The sequence below is a fragment of the Vombatus ursinus genome, unplaced genomic scaffold, assembly GCF_900497805.2.
Source record: "Vombatus ursinus unplaced genomic scaffold, bare-nosed wombat genome assembly UNPS02014818.1, whole genome shotgun sequence".
NCBI classification, from domain to species: Eukaryota; Metazoa; Chordata; class Mammalia; order Diprotodontia; family Vombatidae; genus Vombatus; species Vombatus ursinus.
In genome coordinates, this window is record NW_020954596.1 from 45,566,781 (window position 1) to 45,588,592 (window position 21,812).

Genomic DNA, 21,812 nt, shown 5'->3' on the forward strand with positions numbered 1-21,812 from the left:
AGAAACCTAGGCAATCTGGGTTGATAGCAATCTTCCCTGGTGTAGATAAGCTGGTGTTAACTTTTCTGACACCAATTACTTTAGTCACCTTTTGTCCCTTTGTTCTTCCTTCTTAATCCACTTTACTGAACTATGTAATCCACATCTCTCCATCTTGTTAATGAGGACATCACATGAGATCATAGTATCAGAAATGTAGAGCTGAAAGGGACTGCAAAGGCTATCTAATTCAGTGCTTCATAGTCATACCTCCTACCCTCATTTTACAGATAGAAAGTGATTTAGAGATAGAAAGTGATTCACTGAAGGTCACACATGTCACCATTTTGAAAAATGCATTTCATGATGCTTTTTGAAAAGTGGGGACACATTTGCTTGTCTCCTGTCCTCTAGAGCTTTTGTTTTGTTTTAATGATCATTGGAAGAAACTTAGCAATTACATGAGGCAACTGGACTTGGTGGAATGACCTCTTGAGGGAAGCCAGGTGGTTTCTTGTCCTCCCACTTATCTTGGTTTTTGGTTTACTAATTATTTTTACTCCCATAGTTCTCAGTCTAGAGATCATTATCCTTGGCAGAGAAAACAGAAACTGAGTTTAATCTGTACTGTACACAATAGCACATGGTGTATGTGCACTAGTGCTCAGTGATTTCCCAAAAACCCCTCCTTTGGTCACCTAGTAACTTTACATTGGTTAACAATAACATAAAGCTCAGCAAAGAATTAATTGCTATGCTATTTAGTGAGGATTCAGTTGATGAACTTTGAATATCTAGGTTTGAGAAATAATTACCGGTGACAAGCTTGAATCTATTTATTTATTTATTTTATTTATTGTTTTTTACTTGACAATAGGAAGGAAATGGATCCAGCTGAAATGGACATAGGTAAACTAAATCAACTACTAAAGCAGATTTGGGGGCAAAACCAATCAGTAAATGAGACCCTTTTGTGCAGTGACCATAAAGATAAGGATGGCATAGGGACATGGGTATCTACAATGATCCTGCTATGTCAAGAGCTTAGTGGGGCTCTCTGCCAACATTTGGAACATGTTATAGGGACACTACAAGTCACTTGCCAGCAGCTGCATGTTCTTGACAAACAGAAACCTTGCATTTGGAGACAAGGCAAGTAAATACATATTTTGCTACAATTACAAGTATTTAATGTTTCATGTATTAAGGCACACTGGATGATCCTAATGCTTTCTTTTCAATACCTTTATGTCAATACCTTCAATACCTTTTAGGAAAATTGGCATATCCTCAAAAATGAGAGATAAAGTCAATTTCTAGTCTGTACCTGTATGTGTACATCTATGACCTATTTTATACCATTAAAGTATGACATTAAAAGATTAAATTTCCTCATTCAAATATTAATCTTCATTTTATTTAAATTTTTTAAAATATCAAGCTAAATTTACATCTGATAAAGTTTTATAGGAAAACTCTTATTGTTCTTTACATTGGACTTAAATGGAGTGTCTTTGGAAACATAAGTAGGTGATATTAGGTAAGCTAAAATTTACTAAGTTATCCATTTTCATCTTTTGATAAGGTAACTAAACAAATGAGAGGAATGCTGTGCACATAGCAAATCTTGACTTCAAGAAAGCATTTGATAAAGACAAAATATTTTCCAGGACAGGTAGATTTGCACCTCATAGAATAATTATTGAAAGGAAGTCTCCAATGGCATGTTTTAGACATTGCTGGGGATATAAAAATGACTAAAAATGACCTTTATATTGAAAGTAGTATCTTAAAATACATTTAGATCATACTTGTTAGTTTACCAACTCTCTCCCATTCAACCCAACCCTCTTCAGGTAATGTAATGCAATGAGATGGAAAAGCATTTATTAAACTGTCACTATGTGCCAAGCACTTTTCAAGGAGCATCATAATTGTTAATAATAACATAAAGCTTCACTGTACTGTCTGTTGGTTAAATCATGCAATTGTGTTCAATTCTGGGTGCTATACTTAACAAGGGACATTAACAAACTAGAGAGTATTAGGAGGAAGATGGACAAGATGTCTAGAAATCACAGTAATAGTTACTATTTATATAAGCTTTAAGCCACAGAAAACATTTTATATACATTACTTCATTTGAACCTCATGATAATATTGTGAAGTAGCTACCATAGATATCATTAGTCCCATTTTATAGTTAAGGAAGATGAGGCTCGGGAAAGTTAAGCAACTTGCCCATAGAAAGATAGCTAATTAAGTGTTGGAGGTAGATTTCAAAGCCTAGTTTCTCCTGGCTCAAAGGCCATGTAGTTTTTCTACTTTAAAGAATGGTTGGGGGAACCTAGGATGTTCATCTTAGAGAATAGGAGGTTTACAAGAACCCTGATAGCTATGTAGAATAAGGAGGAGGCCTATTTTGTGTTGTTGCAGAAGGCAGAACTGGGACCAATGGGTGAAAGCTTAGAAAGAGGTAGATTTTGACTCATAGGAAAGAACTTTATTGTAATTAGCTGTTTAATGATGAACATTCTAGCACAGCAGCAACAGTTTCTTACATAGGATATAGGAGGGCCCTTATAAGTTATGCTTCTGCTCCAGCAGAGAATACATTACTTTTTTAAAGGACATTATAGATATGATTCTTATTTTGTAAAGCTCCTTCCTTCTCTAAAATATGATTCTATTGTTTGAATACTTACAATGTAGAAACAATTTGATTATCATTTGTGTTCATTGTTTTTTTTAATCTAGAAATTAATGATCTCATAGTCTGCCTCAAGAAAATAAATGAATATTTGAGGAACACTGTCATACATCTTCAGAAAGAGGAAAAAGACATAGTTAATTTATATGCCATGAACCATGAGTATATTCCCCTTTACACACACACTACCATCCAAAATACCTTTGGTGGAACAAACATTTCTGAAAAAGGGAAAATGGATTATGTGGAAACATTCCCTGATTCCATCCAACCATTTCCTCAAATTTCTCCCCCTAAGGAAGGAGAAAGTCATTGCATGAGCCAAATCCAGATACAAGAAAACAAGGAACTGATGATTTCTGCATTTGTGGAGAAAGAAAATATCTCATCATTGAATGGAAATGTCACGAAGCAAGAAATGGAGTTAGATGAAACATCCTCAGAAAATGTGGCAAATAAGGATTGTAAACAAATAGAAGGCACTCTTGTAGAGAAAAATGATGCAAAGAGGGAAGAGATTAATGCTATAATATCTAGTAAAGAACTTCCAGAAAGAGAATTTCGAAGTAATATGGAGAGTATGAATGAAGGGAAGACAGTGTCTCTGATGAATGATATTGACAATAGATTCGGGGGAAATGTTCTCACAAATGATTCAGAGAATCTAAACCAAACAAATCATGTTCTGGAAAAGGAGTAAGTAAATATGTTTTTCTTGATGATGTATGTTTATGGCTATAAATAGAATTTGTACACAAGATCAACTTTAGGCTTCTATTGATTTGTTTTGTTTTTCCAAGCCATAATTGGTCCCCCTAAACTTTCCCATAAAACTATGAAAGGAGAATTGGATTGGAAGGGGGGGAGGTTACGGGTTTGGTTTATCTCTCCCTAAAGTTGGGAACCCTCTAGGGCAGATGTTCTTAACCATTTTTTGATATCATGGACCCCTTTGGCACTCTAGTGAAGCCTATGCAACCCTTCTTGGAAGAAGGTTTTTGGTTTTTTGTTTTTGTTTTTGTTTTGTTTTGTTTTGTTTTAGTGAGGCAATTGGGGTTGAATGACTTGCCCAGAGTCACAGAGCTAGGAAGTATTATGTGTCTGAGCCTGGATTTGAACTCAGGTTCTCCTGACTCCAGGGCCGGTGCTCTATCCACTGCGCCACTTAGCTGCCCCAAAGAAGGTTTTTAAATTCATAAAGCAGAATACACAGAATTTCAAGGGAAACCAATTTTATTGAAATACAATGATCAAAATATTAAAAAAATTCATAGACCCAGGGAAGGATCCCTGCTAGGGTGATGGAACCCATGTTGGGAGTAGAGAGCAAACTTCATTTTTTGTTCTTTAGCAAGAAGTAAACAATAGTAGCTTTTGCTCTTAGATACCCTTCCTAGTGTTTGGACAATGTGGGCATATTCCTGGCCTCTGTTATGGGGGCCTGCCCACCCTAACTTCTGTCCTCCCCTAGTTCTCAGGCCTTTGGCATAATGGACCCTGTTATCCCCAAAATAATGTTGGAAATGGGGATCCATATCAATAATGAATTAGTCCTGGATTTACTGCTTTCAGAGCCCTTCACTTTTATCTTTGAAATATTTATGTGCATCCTCTTCCTACATTGTTTATTTAACTTGGCAGACAATGGTATGTCTAGGCCTATTTTTGGATTCTTCATCCCTTAATTTATTTATTCATTTATTTATTCAACACCTACTTATTAATTTAGTAATTTTTATTAATCCCTTAGCAAAGGACTATGCTAGGTGTTGGGGAGTAATACAAAAGCATAAAGCTCTGGTAGCTACCCTGATGGAGTGTTTTGTTTACTAGACAACATGACAAGCACAAATGCCGTAAACTTACTGTGTAGTTGTAGTTCACTGCAAAATAAAATATGATAAGAAGATAAGAGAGTGCTCTTCAAGGACAGAGGAAGAGAAAGTAAGTTCTGACTGGGAGAGACCAGGGAAAGTAGTGATGGAGGAAGTGACATTTGAAATGGGACTTAAAAGAGGGGTAGGATTTCAGCAGGAAAGGATTATAATTGGGAGTATAATTATAATTATAATATATTCTAGGCAGGAAGAAGAGTACAAACGAAGTTGTCACAGAGGCAAGATTCGATTTGCATATATGCCTTTGGCCTCAGTGTAAGGAAAGAAGGATTTGGAATAATTGGATTTGTGCCCTGTATTTGACAAAAGAAGGGGGCTTGGATGTTGGCTGGAGGCACCCAAACCTTGTTTTCTGAGTGCAATTCAAGGAAAGCTATTACCAGCTAATTTGTGGCCCTGGAAAGAATACAAAATTAGAGTTCCCCACCCCACAGTATAATGGCGTGGAATGATTGAGATAATAGGTATATATTTTATAGTTTTCCTATACCTCTTCTAGCTTAGCATGGCCAAAGTGAGGTGTTTGGCTTGTTTTTGTTACACCTTTGAATTCTGGAGAGTGTCGAACAATTTCCTTAAACAACAAGTTTCCAGAAAGGATATTCTCTCATTTGTCACTAGAGTGTACAGTACAGAGTCTACACTAGGAGTATCCAGAGAAAACACTGATTTGTTAAAACACTTAAGCTCTAGGCCTGGATGTTCAGGAGCCAGCATGAACACTGTGTTTATGGATCTGATCAAAATCTCACTTCTTGAGGATGATGCAGCTGGAGTAGATAGTCCCTTAGCAGTTCCTAAACTATCTTATCCAATAATACTTTCTCCCTTCTCCTCCCACACATAAAAACAAACTAGAATTTGGTACAATAGAAAGGATGGGAAGTTATGCTTCTGGGAGCCAAGATGGTGGAGTAAGAAGTAAGTTGCTCTCACCCTCCTTTATTAACCTCTGAAAGGTCAGAAAATATCGCCCCAGGAAAAACTCTGGAACATCTGAACCAGCAGAAAGATGGGGTGCAGCAGTCTGGTAGCCCAGGCAGTTTGAGTGATTAAGGGGAAAGACCCCTCTTGCCCTGGGGGAAGGGGAGTGGTACAAAATGGGAGGCATCCCGGCAAGCTAGTGGAAAGCCCCACCTCAGCATACCAGGGGGAGATCCTGAACCCCAGGTGGTGGAGCAGGCAAGCAACAACACCAGGATCCCTGAGTACCTCAGTAAGGGTAGGGAAACCATTGGAAACCTGCTTAAAAAACCACCATATGCCTTGGCATTCTAAGGCAACCAAGTCTCCCAGTGCCTCAGCCAAACTCTGGGAAATGCTCCAAGGGTCTCCCCAGGTGGAGAAACCTCCTACAGCATCAAAACATCCATCTGAAAGGAGCCCAAGAAAGCAAAAGGGAGGAAAGACCCAGGTGAGCAGGTAACCTCCGGGGGCCAGACTACCCAAACCTCCCCCTGGAGTTCTAGTGTTGTTGATTCTAGCCCAACACCAGGTAAGCTGCCTACATCCTCCAACTGCCAACATCAGAGGCCCCAGCACACAAAGCCAGTGATGAGGCCCTGGGCTCCCAATGCAAGAAGTTTGGGTCAGTGCCCCCTGCTCCCCAGCAGGAGAGCTCAATCTTTTTAAAGGCTAGGAAATAAGCAAACACCATGAGCAAAAACAAACGTACTATAGATTCTTATTGTGGGAACAGTGATGGTCAAGGCAGAAATTCTGAAGAGGACAACATTGTCAACAAACCCACATCTGGAATCTCAAAAGGGAATAGGAGTTGGTCGGAGCTCAAGAAGGATTTTAAAAGTTAAATAAGAGAGGTAGAGGGGAAAAAATGGGAAAAAATGAGGGGTATTCAAGAGAAAGTTAATAGCTTGGAAAAAGGAAGGACAAAAATTAACTGTAGAAAACAATCCTTAAAAAATACAATTGGCCAACTGGGAAAAAAAGTACACTGAAGAAAACAAGTCCCTAAAAAATACAATTGGCCAAATGGAGAAGGTACAAAATCTAATAGAAGGAAACAATTTGTTAAAAATTAGAATTGGGCAAGTGAAAGCTAATGACTCTGTGAGAGAGCAAGAATCAGTCAAACAGAAACAAAAGAATGAAAAAAATAGATGATAACATAAAATATCTCATTGGTAAAACAACTGACTTAGAAAATAGATTCAGGAGAGACAATTTAAAAATTATTGGTCTACCTGAAACCACAAAGGAAAAAAGAGCTTGGACAGCACCTTTCAGGAAATCATCAAGGAAAACTGCCCTGAAGTCCTAGATCCAGAGAGTAAAATAGCCATAGAAAGAACCCACCAATCAACTCCTGAAAGACATATCAAATTGAAAATGCCAAGGAATATAGTAGCCAAATTCCAAAATTACCAGGTCAAAGAGAAAATACTGCAAGCATCCAGAAAGAAACAATTTAAATATCATGGAACCACAGTTAGGATTACACAGGACCTTGCAACTTCTACGTTAAAAGATCGTAGGCCATGGAATATAATATTCCATGAGGCAAAGGAGCTTGGATCACAACCAAGTGAAAATGAGCATAATCTTTCAGGGGAGGAGATGGATATTCAATGAAATAAGGGACTTCCAAACCTTCCTGATAAAAAGGCCAGAGCTCAACAGAAAATTTGATCTTCAAATACAAGACTCAAAGGAGACATAAAAAGGTAAACAGGGCAGAAAAAAATAACATGTTATAAATAAAGGGAAACTATTTACATCCTTACAAGAGAAGATGTCACTTATAACTCTTGATAATTGAATTGTTATTACACCAGTTTAAAGGAATATACATAGAGGGGGTGGGTATAAGTTGACTTTGATGTGATGATAAAAAAAATCTAATCAAGTAGATTAAATGAATCTAAGTAAGTGGATTAATCTGATCTCACTAAGGGAATGTACTGGGAGAAAAGGAAAGGAGGAGGCAGACAAGGGTAAATTATGTTAAAGGAAAAGGCACAAAATCCCATTACAATAGAGGGAAGGAGATGAGCATTGTTTGAACCTTACTCCCATGAGATTTGGCTCAAGGAGGGAATGACATAATCAGTTAGGTATAGAAATCTAACTTGTCCTGTAGGCAGTAGAAGGGAAAAGGGGAAAGAAAAGGGAGGGAAGATTGAAAGGAGGGAAGGAGTAGTAAGGGTAAAGGGGAAGAAAAGGGAGGGGATAATAGAAGGGAGGTGGGACTAAGGGAGATGGTGGTCAAAAGCAAAACACTAGTGAGGAGGGAAAGGGAGAAAGGAGAAAGAAAAGCATGAACTGGGCAAAAATAGGATGGAGAAAAAGGCACAGATAGTAATCATAACTGTGAATGTGAATGGGATGAACTCTCCCATAAAACGGAAGTGGATAGCAGAATGGATTAAAAATCATAATCCTACAATATGTTGTTACAGGAAACACATTTTAAATGGAGAGGCACACACAGGGTAAAGGTAAAAGGCTGGAGTAGAATATATTATGCTTCAGTTGAAGTAAAAAAAAAGGAGTAGCAATCCTGATTTCAGACAAAGCAAAAGCAAAAATGGATCTTATCAAAAGAGATAAGGAAGGAAACTATATCCTGCTAAAAGGCACCATAGACAATGAAGTAATATCATTACTAAACATATATGCACCAAATGGTATAGCATCCAAATTCTTAGAGGAGAAGTTCAGGGAGTTACAGGAAGAAATAGACAGCAAAACTATACTAGTGGGGGACCTCAACCTCCCCCTCTCTGAACTAGATAAATATAAGCACAAAATAAATAAGAAAGAAGTTAAGGAGGTGAATAGAATTTTAGAAAAGTTAGGTATGATACAGCTCTGCAGAAAATTAAATGGGGATAGAAAGGAATATACTTTTATCAGCAGTACATGGCACATACATAAAAATTGATCATTTACTAGGGCATAAAAACTTCACACTTCAATGCAGAAAGGCAGAAATATTAAATGCATCCTTTTCAGATCATGATGCAATAAAAATTATATGTAATAAAGGACCATGGAAAGATAGACTAATTGGAAGCTAAATAATCTAACCCTAAAAAATGAATGGGTCAAACAACAAATCATAGAAACTATCATTAACTTCATTCAAGAGAATGATAATAATGAGACAAAATACCAAAACTTAATGAGATGCAGTGAAAGCAGTTCTTAAGGGAAGTTTTATATCTCTAGATGCTTATATGAATAAAATAAAGAGGAAATCAATGAATTGGGCAAACAACTAAAAACCTAGAAAAAAAAAGAAGGAAATGGCAAACCACTCTATTATCCTTGCCAAGAAAACCCCAAAAAGTGACACGAAGAGTCAGGCATGAGAGAAAAATGACTGGACAACAAAAGCAATAAAAACTCAACATCTTAGTAGCATGTGATACTTTTCAAAAAAAAAAAAAAAAAAGAACTCTGGCTTTGGGGTCAGGAGGCCTGTGTTCAAATATTGGCTCACTACCAGTATGCAAGTCACATCCTCCTTGGCCTTCTGTTTCCCACTCTTATAAAATGAAAGGATTAGACTAGATGACTTCTAGGATTTCCTGTAGCTCTGGATATCCACAATCCAAAGAAGTATCTTGGGTCTGCCTTTTTTACTTCTCTTTCTGTACCTTTCCTCTTCGCCTATGGCTTAGGGACTAAGTTTTCCACTAGACAGTGTTTCTCACATGAGGGGATCAGGTCAGGTAAGCTTTACCTGAATTTCTTAATGCAATATTCTGAGACTTCACTACTCTTATACTTTATGACTTTGTCAGTCAATAAAAATTTATTAAGCACCTACTATGTGGCAGTCACCTTGCTAAGTGCTGGGGATACAATGAAAGGTAAAAGACAGTCCCTGCCCTCAAGGAACTCATAGTCTAATGAGGGAGACAATGTACAAATAACTATGTACAAACAAGTTACATGCAGCATAAATTGGAAATAATCAGTAGAGGGAAGGCACTAGAATTAAGAGGTACCAGGAAAGGCTTTTTGTAGAAGGTAGGATTTTAGCTGGGACTTGAAGTCAGAGAAGTCAAAATGCAGAGATGGGAAGGAACATGGGGCATGGGGGACAGGCAGTGAGGAAAATGGAGTGTCTTTTTTGATGAACAAGAAGAAGGCCAATGTCACTTGATAGAAGAGTAGGTAAAGAAGGAAGGGTGTAAGGAAGATGGAAAGGTGGCAGGGAGAGGGGTAGTGAGGAAGGGCTCAAACAGAGGATTTTATATTTGATCATGGAAGTGATAGGAAGCTACAGGATTTTATTGAGTACAGGAGGGGGTGACGTGATCAGACCTGTGCTTTAGGAAGATAACCTGGACAGCTGAGTGGAGGATGGAAGATCTGTGGAGAATTTGTCCTCACTAAAGTCAGGACAGATTTGTGTCAGGGAAACCAGTGAGCAGGCTATACAAGTCACCGATATAAGGTGACTTGTACCTGTACTGGGGTGATGTCAGTATCAGAGGAGAGAAGGAGGCATACATACAGGAGATCATCTGGCCTCAGCAACAAATTGGACATGGGAAGTGAGAGAGAGTGAAGGAGTGAAATGGTGACTGTGGTTATTCTGAAATATTTGTATGAGAAAGGAAGTCACCAATTAGGACAGCAGGGCTCCAGGATAGAAATGTCTCTAGAAGCAAGACCGCAGAAGAGCTGGACAGACAGACCTTACCCAATATCATTTTGGCCTGGTGATAACCTTCATGGTCAAAGAACTTGTCGATCCCCATATCTATGACCTGGTATAAAATATGGGGAAGGATTGATCTTATGACCCTTAGAATTTAAGTTACTGTTCATAATGTTTAATGATCCTCCTGTAGTGAAATGCCAGAGTCAGAACTGTATTGGTTGAAAGTACTTCTAAATATTTGTGATTTCCCCGGTGATGGAACTCAGTCCATTGTTGCAGATTCCAACCCCTCCGAACCTTGGTTGGATATTTCATGAGTTGTTAAACTGTGGCCAAAATCTTCCATCACCTGGCAGCCAGCCTTCTGTTCATGAATCTTTGCAAACTTGGACTGGTCCTCAGATCTATACTTGTGGTAGAGAATTGTAATGAGGCAGCAGCAAAAGTGTTCAGTTTAATAAATGATGGTAGGAACAAATTTAATTTTGTTGACAATAACTTGGATGGATTGGTGGAACTGAGAGCAGGGGCTTCAAGTCTTCAAAGGTGGATAGGTATTTGGGTCTGTGCTGCTGAGATTTTTTTTAGAATAGTATGTCTAATATCTTTCTTAGGAATTCTGAGAACTAAAAGGGAAGGAAGTCCACAAAGTAGGTCAAAGTAGAATCTTACTCTGGTTTAGATGAGGCAGCCACAAGATCCTGGTTGCTTTTTTGAGGTGGTATGATAGCTAGAGCACTGAACTTGGTGTCAAGTAGAACTGCTTTTGAATCCTGCCTGAGATACTATCTATGTGGCCTTGGGCCAGTCACTTTATTTTGCAGACTAATTTTCCTCATTTTTTTAAAAAAGGGATAATAATAGTACCCATCTTACAAGATTGTGGTGAAGATCAAATTAGATAATAAGTGCAAAGTTTTTTGTAAACCTTAAAAGGCTATGCATAAATGGCTGGGTGACTCCAGGACTTGTCCTGGAGTCAGAATTTGGCCTCAGATACCTACTAGTGGTATGATCCATTTGCCTTGGTTTCCTCATCTATAAAATGGATATAATAGCACTTACTGCCCAGGGTTGTTATGAGGATCGAATGAAATTTGTAGGGCACTTGATACAGTGCCTAGCTCACAGTAGGCCTTATATCAATGCTAGATATTATTCTTATTCTTATTAAATATTAATTATTGTTATTATTATTCCAAGTTTGCTACTGTGTTCCTTGTCATCATTAGATATTCTGGTCACTTCCTTGGAGAGGTTATCAGAGGTTGTACTTTACACCATATCTCTGTGAAGTTTAGGGAGTCATCACCTCATCTGTTGCTATTCCAGTTCTGAAAGAAAATGGTGGGAGGCAAAACAGAATTAGGGCCCTTTTCTGAATTAGGGTTCCCTCCTTTTAGGTGGGAAGGTAGGAGAAGAGAGGGGTAAAGGCTGGATAAAAAGGCAAGGAATATAAGACAAATTAATAAACAGGGAGAAACTACACCAAGAAAAAAAATAGGATATCTTCATGATTGATCCTGCCAGTAGTCAGAATTGGGCAAGTGACTGTCAATAACCCAATACTCAGTCCCTTACTGTTACATCCCAAGTTTTATGGTAGAGTGTTGTAATGAGGCAGCAGCAGAAGTCTTTAGTTTAATAAATAATGGTAAGAACAAATTTAATTCTGTTGACAATAACTTGGATGGGTTGGAGGAACTGAGAGCAGGGGCTTCAAGTCTTCAAAGGTGGATAGGTATTTGGGTCTGTGCTGCTGAGATTTTTTTTAGAATAGTATTTCTAATATCTTTCTTAGGAATGCTGAGAACTAAAAGGGAAGGAAGTCCACAAAGAAGGTCCAGGATTATCTGTCAATTCACCCATGGCTCTGACTCTGGAATCTCTCTTATCCCTTCCAGATTCAGGTGTTGTTTCAATCACTCACCTCAAGGTCATGGTTAAACAACAGTTAAATTGGATTACTAATTTAGCTGGCTTAGTAAAGGCATGGTAAAATCAGGAAATCATTAGCCATTTGTATCATAAAAATGAGCATTTCACAATCTAACACAGTTCTAACCAGAAGACAAATACTGTTCCTCAGGCTAGTTTGTTTTATTCTTTTCAGTTTCTCTAGGTTTGAGGGGAAAGAGATAACTTGGAAACTCATTTGCTTCACTAATTCCCATCACCACTTACGCAGAAAATGTAGTTAGGAGAAGCAAGCATAACAGGGACTCATACCAGTTAATTCACAGATTGTTATGATTTGAAATTCCCTTTGGATCTTGCTGCTCAGGGCAGAGTGTACTCACCAACAAAAGTGGTTTTCTTTTCCTCTGGTTCACATATCCTGCTTATAAGCTGTTCATGGCCTCCTGTCTTCTCAAGGCTGGATTGGGATAGCACCTTACAAGTGAAACCCTCTGAAAGCTATCTGAGTGGGGAGCTCCCTCTTTGTACTAAAGATGAAGGAAGAGGGAGTTACTTTTCTCTTTACTGCTATGTTTCTGAGCCTCTTTCCTTAACTTTCAAATTCCGTGCTCCCAGTACTGTGTCTGACATATGTTCCTATTCCAACTTATCTGACCCACGTTGTCAACAAAACCATCTGGACATGGACCCTGTCTTGGCATCTCTGCAGAAACAGAATAAAATAACAGATTTGGAGCTGAAAGAGACCTTGAAGATCATCTATCCATTTGTGCCATTTTACAGATGAAGAAACTGAGGTCTAGAGGGGAAAGTGACCTCTCTAACAAAAATAATAAATAGTTGGGATGAGATTTAAATCCAGGTCCTCTGACTCAGTGCCTGGTATATACATAGATACAAATAAATACAAAGTAGTTAAATAAAAAGCGTTTTGAGAAGGAGGGCACTAATAATTGAGGAAATCCTGACATAATTATCCTATACCCAAAACGTATGTTCCATGTAAAATATTCATTTTCATAAGGGAAAATTTGTTTTTTTGTTACAAGTTTGTTTTAATCGTATCATTGACATTCCAGTTTGGTGAGGTCTTCGAAGCAATTCCAGATATTTGCAAAAAGCCATTTAATAGACAAAAAATTACTAATTTGTATAAGGAACCAATTTCTTACCCACTGATGTCATTCGGTAATTTCAGTTGTGTCTGACTCCTCATGACTCCATTTGAAGTTTTCTTGGCAAAGACATTGGAGTGGTTTGCCATTTCCTTCTCTAGCTCATTTTACAAATGAGGAACTGAGGAAAACAGGGTTAAACGACTCACCCAGGGTTACACAACTAGTAAGTGCTTAAGACTGAATTTGAACTCATGGAGCAAGTCTTTCTGATTCCAAACCTAGCACTCTAATCAGAGCTCCACCTAACTTCCCCTTACCCATTGATGAGCCCGGCCTACTCAAATATTATATTTTGTTACTTAATTATTATTCCAATTTTACATGGTAGAAAGAGACAAGTCAATAAGTTGCCAAGCATTTTTGGAGCATTTACTCTGCTAATCCTCTTTCAGATCCAAATCTATCATTACATTCAACCCAATTCTCTGAGTATAAACTGCCATAAGCCCTTATAATGAAGGGACTGGATTTTTTTTTTAAGTATGTACAATAGCACATGCCTTTGTGATATTCCTAATTGAAGTAATAGCTTCTGTTAAAATTTCCAATATGTACCTGAGCATATTCCATTGACATGGGTTGTGAGAAACATGAAGGCTTGATGTAGGGAGAAATGAAGGTTTGGCTTGTTACCCCCACTCTCATCCCTGCAACCAAGTAAAGGTCACTTAAACTGGAAAACACAGTACAGTTGTTTAGAATCACACCAGCAGTGTGATTCTGTAGAGTTTATAAGCATGATAAAAGGCTTATAAAGGGATTAGACAAATTGTCAAAGTCTTCATGAGGTCCCATGGTCAGTTAAAGACAAAGCAGAGGCTTAGAAAATATGTCCTTGTTTTGGTTTCACCTCTCCTCTCCTCTGTAAGTAGTGAGCTCTACTGATTTTCTTTAGCCAAACTGATCAGTAAATATTTTCTTCCTCTCAGAAGAAAGATCAGGCAGCAAACTTTTGGATGGCAGTTGGGAAAAGGAAGATGTGGGGGATGATGTGGGGTTTAAGACCGTTTCTCAAGAAGCACAGTGCCCTGCTACCTTCTAACAGTCTTAAAGGCAGGACTATTTGGAGGCAAAAGGATGAATGAGAAGACCTTTTAAGAGCCTTCTCTGTTTGAAGAGCAATCTGTGGTCTTATAGTGTACATAGAGACCTAGCATGAGGGCCTTCCTAAATGGAACTTAACATTCCCTCTAATGATCTTAGATGTCATACTGTCTGGATACACCAAATAGCCTCTAAAGGTCCTTATAATGGGAGAAATTTGACAAACTTTAGGTGCACACTTTAGCCTTTAACTACATGGCCTCAAATAATGAGCTCCTCTCACCCATTATCTTTGTACATATTAACCTCCCAATGGATGATTTGGAGGGAAAAGGAAAGGAAGGTCAATTTCCAGTTTGCCAATTGTCCCATCATGTCATCTTATAGAGCAGTTGTGGTCCAGCCTCTTCCGTGATGTGGAATGGGCTACGTAATCTCTTGCAGTCTCTTACCCAATTCTATACCAAGCAGCTCGTCCAAATGACACATGACTTGGAGAGTCTTTAGAGGATGCTGCAAATAAATGAATAGACCAGGGATCCTACAAGACTTTACATGTCCTGAGGTATGAAGTCTGGCTGTGTGATTACCAGAAACCTTGGAAGATGAGGACCTTGCATAATGCAAAATGTGCTTTTACTCTTGCCAGCGCTTTTATGCTCTTGCATTACCAAGGCCTAATGGCAGAGATGAAAAGATAGAAAAAACAAAGGAAATGATAGCTGATGCTTCTTGAAGTAACATTTCTTCAGATTCTGGCTCAGATAGTTAGCTCTGGGTATTCTGGCTATGAGGGCTTCTCTCATATCTGCCTGGGGCCTTTGGAAGAGAGGTTAAAATTAACCTTTCATTCCAACACTTGAACTGAAGTGCAAGTAGCAGGAAGATGGATTAGATGAACCCTTAAGATGCTTATTCAGTTAATAGGCATTTATTAAGCACCTACTGTGTACAAGGCACTGATTGTCTGGTATGAACACTGCAACAATGAAGACTGCGGCCAAATGAAATCTGAAGGACATTTAGGGGATCCACAGGTATAATTCAAAGGTACAATGTTCAATTCACAATGGTGAAGACTGATGAACTTCTAAGAAGCTTTTGGATATGAGGCAGTCAAACACAAAGCTCTATCCTCTGCTACTCTATTTAAAGCAAAGGTTCTTAATGTGGGGTCTATGAAACCCCAAAGGGGTCTGCAGGTAGATTTCAGGTGGGTCCAAAAACTTGGATGGGAAAAAAAATGAACTCATTGTTTTCATTAACCTCTAACTGAAATTTACCTTTTCCTACTATTGTTTTAAAACATCATCCTAAGAAGAGGTCCACAGGCTTCATCAGACTGCTAAAGGGTCTGCCACACCAGGAAGAATTTTGAAGAATTTCTAGTTTAAGGTTGCCTGGATCCTGTCTTAGGAGCCTATGGATGACAGAAAGGAGTTGCTACAACACTGAGGATGTACAAATCAAGGGGACCATAAGCTTTGCCTTAAACAATCCAACTCTAAATATGTTGGCCACAAAGGCTTTCTCTGAGATGACCCCTGTAAAGTTGGGGAAATGGAGGTAACTGGTTGGGGAGAGTTTAGGGGGCATTAGAACAAAAAGAAGGTTAGCTGCAAGCCAAGGAAAAAGTGAAAATTCAGTTAAGAACAACTGATTTACTCCATATACAAAGTAGCAGATTGGGGTAGGATAGTAGGATAGGTAGTGAGAGGTGGGTGGGGGACCACAGATAATTAATAAGTAATGAAAGCAGTGGAGTTTTCTGAAGTGACTGGTTAAGGAGGCATGAAACCTTAATACCCTGGGTTTATTCTTTTAGAGGTGTTCTTCTTCCTCTTTCCAGACATACATACATGGGCTGAGATGTGATTGAGAGAAAGGTATTTAGGAGGTTACCACCTGTTCTCTGGACAGTCAGCCACTATCATCTTGTAATGCAGAGGCATGAGGAGAGGCTGATAAGGTCATCCACATTAACCATATTTGGGTGGATGGCAGAGGCAAATTTAGAGTTTAAAACTGAAGAGGGTAGGGTGTGGAAGGAAGGAAAGTAAAAGAGGTTTTTATTCAGGTGAAAGGGAAACTTAAAATGATTTCATAAAGATAAATTGCTCTACCAGAGCATACCAGGAAACCACCAAGAAGCCCATCTTAGCAGAAAAAAACCAATCACTTCATCTCCTATAGCTCCAAATTTTGTTACATGTGACCTCAAGATATTATGCAGCCTTCTACCTAATCTAGAACCTAATAGGAACACAATTCAGGTTCTAGTCTCCTTTTCTCAGTAACACCTAGAATTGGATGTTATACAATTCTTCAAATAGAACAAATCTTTATATTGTCTTTTGTAGATAGGTAAATAAATTGATGACAGGCTAGTTCCTTTAATTCAGTACTCTGGACCAGCCCTTGGTCCCCAATTATTAATATATCTGCCTGCATTTTACTGGTTCTTCCAGTGATCAGAACAATTTTGGTTCCTGCAATCATCCATCTGTCTTCAGGAAAACTCAAGGAATTGATACCAGGAATTCTGGAATTTAAACTGAGAAGGAAAAAAAAAAAAGAACAACTCTTATTGAGACATATAGCAGCTCATACAACTCAACTCACATGAAGAAATTTTTTCATATCAGACCAGAAACCTGATTCATTTTGGTCTGGTTCTGCTAGTGTCTAAATTATATATTTGGGTCATGAGATCAAAAAAAAAGAAAAAAAGAAAGAGTAAGGAAATGGAAAAAGAAGCAGTTTAATTAGGCCTAGATTTGGGAACTTTGACTTTTATCCCCATTTTCAAATTATCATTGGAAAGATTTCTTTCAAAGAGAAAGGTGATCATTTTAAATGTCTTAATAGATATTAACATTTTAACCTTGAGTTCCTATAAGATTTAAAAAAACTATGTTATTTATAATTAATTTTGTTTTATCATTACTTTATATGGAGCATATTTATTTTAATCAGCCTAACTCATAGAATTTGAGAGTTGGAAGGGATCTCAGTAATCATCTAATCCAAGAGCCAAAACCACCTTGCTGCCTGTTTTTAGATAGGCCAATAAGTTAAGAATGGTCTGTACATTTTTTTGTGTGTATGTGTTTTTTTGTTTGTTTGTTTTGTTTTCTTCTGTTTTGTTTGGCTAGGCAATTGGGATTGCCTAGGGATTGACCAGGGTCACACAGCTAATAAATATCAAGTGTCTGAGGCTGGATTTGAACTCAGATCCTCCTGACTACATGGCCTGTGCTTTATTCACTGTGCCACCTAGCTGCCTCTAGTCTTTACATTTTTAAAAAATATAATAAGAATTTATTTTTTTTTTTTGTAAGGCAACTATGGTTAAGTGACTTTCCCAGGGTTACACAGCTAGTAAGTGTCAAGTGTTGGAGGTCACATTTGAACTCAGGTCCTGCTGACTCCAAGGCTGGTACTTTATCCACTGTGCCACCTAGCTGTCCCAAGAACTTATTTAAAAATATAAAAAACATACTTAGGTCTGGGCTGCACAGAAACAGGTAGCTGGCCAAATCTGGCCCTCTGCTATAGTTTGCTGATCCCTGATTTAGCCTGTTAAATCATTTTGTATCCTCTTATCTGCTACTGGTAGCCAGCAGCTATCCTGCCCCACTTTTTGTCATCTGCAAACCTGATGAGCATGCTAACTGTCTTTATCCAAGTCATTGATAAAAATGTTAAACAATACTGAGGCAAACACAGATATCTGGGGCTCTCCACTGGTGATCTCCTGCCACTTTGACATTCAATCATTAACAGCTACTCTTTGAATTTGTCCATCCAATCAGTTCTAAACCCATCTGACTGTATATTCATCTAATATCTACCTTTTCATCTTCTCCACAAGAATAGTATGATATGCTTTATCAAAAGATCTGCTAAAATCTAGGTAAACTATATTCTCAACACTCCCATCCTCTCCTAGTTTAGCAATTCTGTCAGAAATTGGAATGAGCTTAATCTGGCATGACCTATATTCTTGATGAAGTCCTCCTGATGATTTATAATCACTGCTTCACTTTGAGTGTTCGAGGAGGACTAGCACCTCTGTTGTAAGGGCTTGCTGAGCCCTTTTCAGGGCTGCTCATCTACTTTTGGTATCTACCTGGCACTCAACTCTCACCTGTGGCTCCAAGAAGCTGTAGCATGTGCAGTGGCCATACCCGAGTAAAACCATCTTGGCAAAGGGCCTAAACCAGGTTGAGGGTAACACTCAAAACTGTCAATGAGTTGGGGGATGGTGACTACCCCAAACATATGAGAACTTTCCCAGACAGAATGGGTGAAGGGCCATTTTTTCCAATGACCACAAAAGTGACTGAAGTATGTGCTATAGAGTGCTTAGAGCTTGGTCAGACATCAAAGATGCCAAGGCCATTCTCTGCATCATGGGACATTGACAGTCATCTTGACTTTTTTCTTGCCATTGGACTTTGATGACTTTAGAAGAAAGTGAGGCTGACAACTTTGTGCAACTTGGCCTCACTTAAATCCAATTTACACACAAGTCAAGACATCTCATTGGTTCTCTTCGAAAATGAAGGACCAACAACATTTGGAAACCATTTCTCCAATTATTTTTTCTTGAAGTTTCCTGGAAGTCAAAGCTAAGCTTGCTGGCTTATACTTTGCAGATTCTATTCTCTTCCCTTTTTTGAAGATTGGAAAATTTGTCCTTTAGTCTTGTGGTACCTTTTTTGCTTTTCATGATCTTTCAAGTATCATGGACAATGGCTTAGGAATCATGTCTGCATGGTTACTTAGGATCCAACCACGTAGTTCATCTGTGCCAGGCAACTCAAATTAATTAAGGGCAGCTAGTTATTCTATTTAATGATCCTGGGCATAAATTCATTATTAGCCACTTTTCTGTTGTCATTTCAAGTGTAAAGATCATCCTCCTTGGCAGAGAGAATAGCAACAAAAAGGGAAGCAGGGCAATCCTACCTCCTCTATGTTGTTAGTTATCATGGTAGCAAGTAAAGATTCTATCTCAGATTTTCCATTTTTCTCTCAATAAAGCCAAAAAGAAAAAGAAAAAAAAAATCAAACCATGCCATTTTGGTGGTCTTCAGCTTCCCTTGCCAGACTCACTTAATTCTGAACTTTAGTACTTTGGATATTTTTGCAGGATTGTGAAACATATATAATCTTATGTTGCTTGGACTTTCTTCCACGTTCTATACATTTCTTTTTAAAATATGCTTGTAAGTGAGTTTCCCATGTATCCACATCAGTCTCTTCAGATAAATCCCATTATTCCTCCTCAATGAAATTTTTTTCCCTTTCCTTCTTCAGAATTTCATTTGAGTATCTTCTATCCCTCCTGGGCTAACTTCCTCCGAAGCATTTTGTTGTCCATGGAAGCCTATCTTCCCTCTGATCCTTTGGAAGTCATTTTTCCTAAAATCTAGGATGCGTGATGGATTCTGACCATAATTCTTTTCCTCTATAACATCCTCTAAGATGGCATAGTGACTTCCCTGTAAGGTTCCCATAATTTCTTCCCCAGCAATTACTTCCTCCCTGCTAGTGTATAGAATTCTATCCTTTGGCTTGTAGGTCATGAATAAAGCAGGAACAACTCCATGAAATGAAGTATTCCTTGAATTTATTGTGGAGTAGAAACCCTGTCTTATCCTACTGGAGTTTAGTGAAGGGAGGGTTTTTCTCCTCCTGTAGGCTGTGAAAGAAACTAAGGTGGATTTGTATTGATCACCTGCTGGAATGAAAGAGACCTGATTGTAAAATAGTTAAAATGCATAATTTTCTCCACAGAAGATCACATTTTCTCCACTGAGTCAAATAGCTTTTGTTGTCTTTGCATATGACTGGAATACACATTAGAATCCTTAGCTTTTTTTCAGGGCTCAACTCAGGCACCCATAGGGCAATGTTTTTTCTAGAACCTCCAATTGTTTGTGTCCTCTTCTCAAATTATGTTGTAATTTATATATGTAGAGTCTTAATGCAGGCAATCTGATCCCTTTGATGAAGTTATGTGGAGATTATTTGTTTAGGACTTTGATTACATAGAAGTTATATCACTCATTTATGTTTAAAAAAACTGAACAAATTAAAAAGCATGGTTATGAAAGGGTTCTTTTTAGCATGGTAAAGTGTATGTCTCTAATACCAAATATTCATATTATCTACAATGGACAAATACTAGAACCTTTTCTAATAAATACAGGGGTAAAGGAAGGATGCCCTTTCTCCCTACTATTATTTGAAAGTAGTTCTGGAAATGTTAGTGATGGCATTTAGAGAAGGCTAAAACAAATTAAAGGCATAAAATAGACAAAAAGAAGAAAAAATATCCCTATTGGCTGATGATATTGTGGCTCACTTAAATAGCTTTGGAGAACTGGCAAAGATGATTAATAGCTTTAGGAAAGTAGCCAGAAATAACATAAATTTCCATAATCATCAGCATCTGCATACATTTCAATAGACACACATAAAGAAGGAAATAGAGATTTATTGATAGAAAGAAAAATCCCATTCAAAGTAACTACAAAGAGCATAAATAATTTAGGAGTCAATTTACCAAGGCACACTCAAGACTTAGACTTATTTTTATGGGGCAAATTTATAAAATTTGGCCTGTGTTCAAAAGAATTCTGCCCTTGGAAATAGTTATGAAATGGCTGATGCTTATGCCCCCACTTAGAGAGTGATATTATTAAACTTCCATAGTAATAAAATCAATGCAGCTAGGACAAGATGTGAAATTATTAACTGGAAACAATCTTTGCATAAAATATCAGTGAAGTCTGATATTAAAATGTATAAAGAATTAATACAACTATATACAGCCATACCTAGAGCCATTCCCCAACATATAAATGACCAAAGGCCAGGAACAAACATTTTAAAAGGAAAAATAGTGAACTAGTGCAATTAAATGAAAAATTGCTCCAAATCACTAATAATAAGATAAATGTTAATTAAAAACAACTCAAAGGTTTCACAAAATGTCAAATCATCTAAGATGAAGAAAGATGCCCATAGTTAATGTTGGAGAATTTGTGGGAAGATGGGGCATTAATGTAGTATTGTTACAGCTGGGAATTGGTCGACTTGGAATTGGAAAACAATTTAGAATTATGCTAGAAAAAGCAGCAAGTCAGAAAAATCAGCCAACTATTCAAAGTCTTTGACCTCACTTCTGATTATATACCTCAAGGAAATAAAAAACAAACAAACAAACAAACAAACAGAAAAAAGGCCCTATTTATGATAAAATATTCATAGCAGGGATTTTGGGAGTAGCAAAAACCAAACAATTGGAGACAAAGTGGGTGTTCATCACTTGAGGAATAGCTTAACAAATTGTGCTATATGAATGCAATGGGAAATTCTGCAGCAAAAAAAATTTATGAATATGATGAATTCAGAGAAAGATATATGTGCTT

At 37.8% G+C, this 21,812-nt stretch overlaps 1 protein-coding gene across 1 annotated transcript in view; it reads left to right on the top strand.

Annotated features, from left to right (window-relative positions):
- Positions 1–922: 922 nt before the first annotated feature.
- DTHD1 (death domain containing 1) overlaps positions 923–21,812 on the top strand; it is a 75,330-nt gene continuing 54,440 nt past the window's right edge. The window contains exons 1-2 of the mRNA XM_027836012.1: positions 923–1,131; positions 2,737–3,385. Coding sequence (XP_027691813.1) covers positions 1,002–1,131; positions 2,737–3,385 — 779 coding nt within the window. The 5' untranslated portion in view covers positions 923–1,001. The remainder of the gene's footprint in view (positions 1,132–2,736; positions 3,386–21,812) is intronic.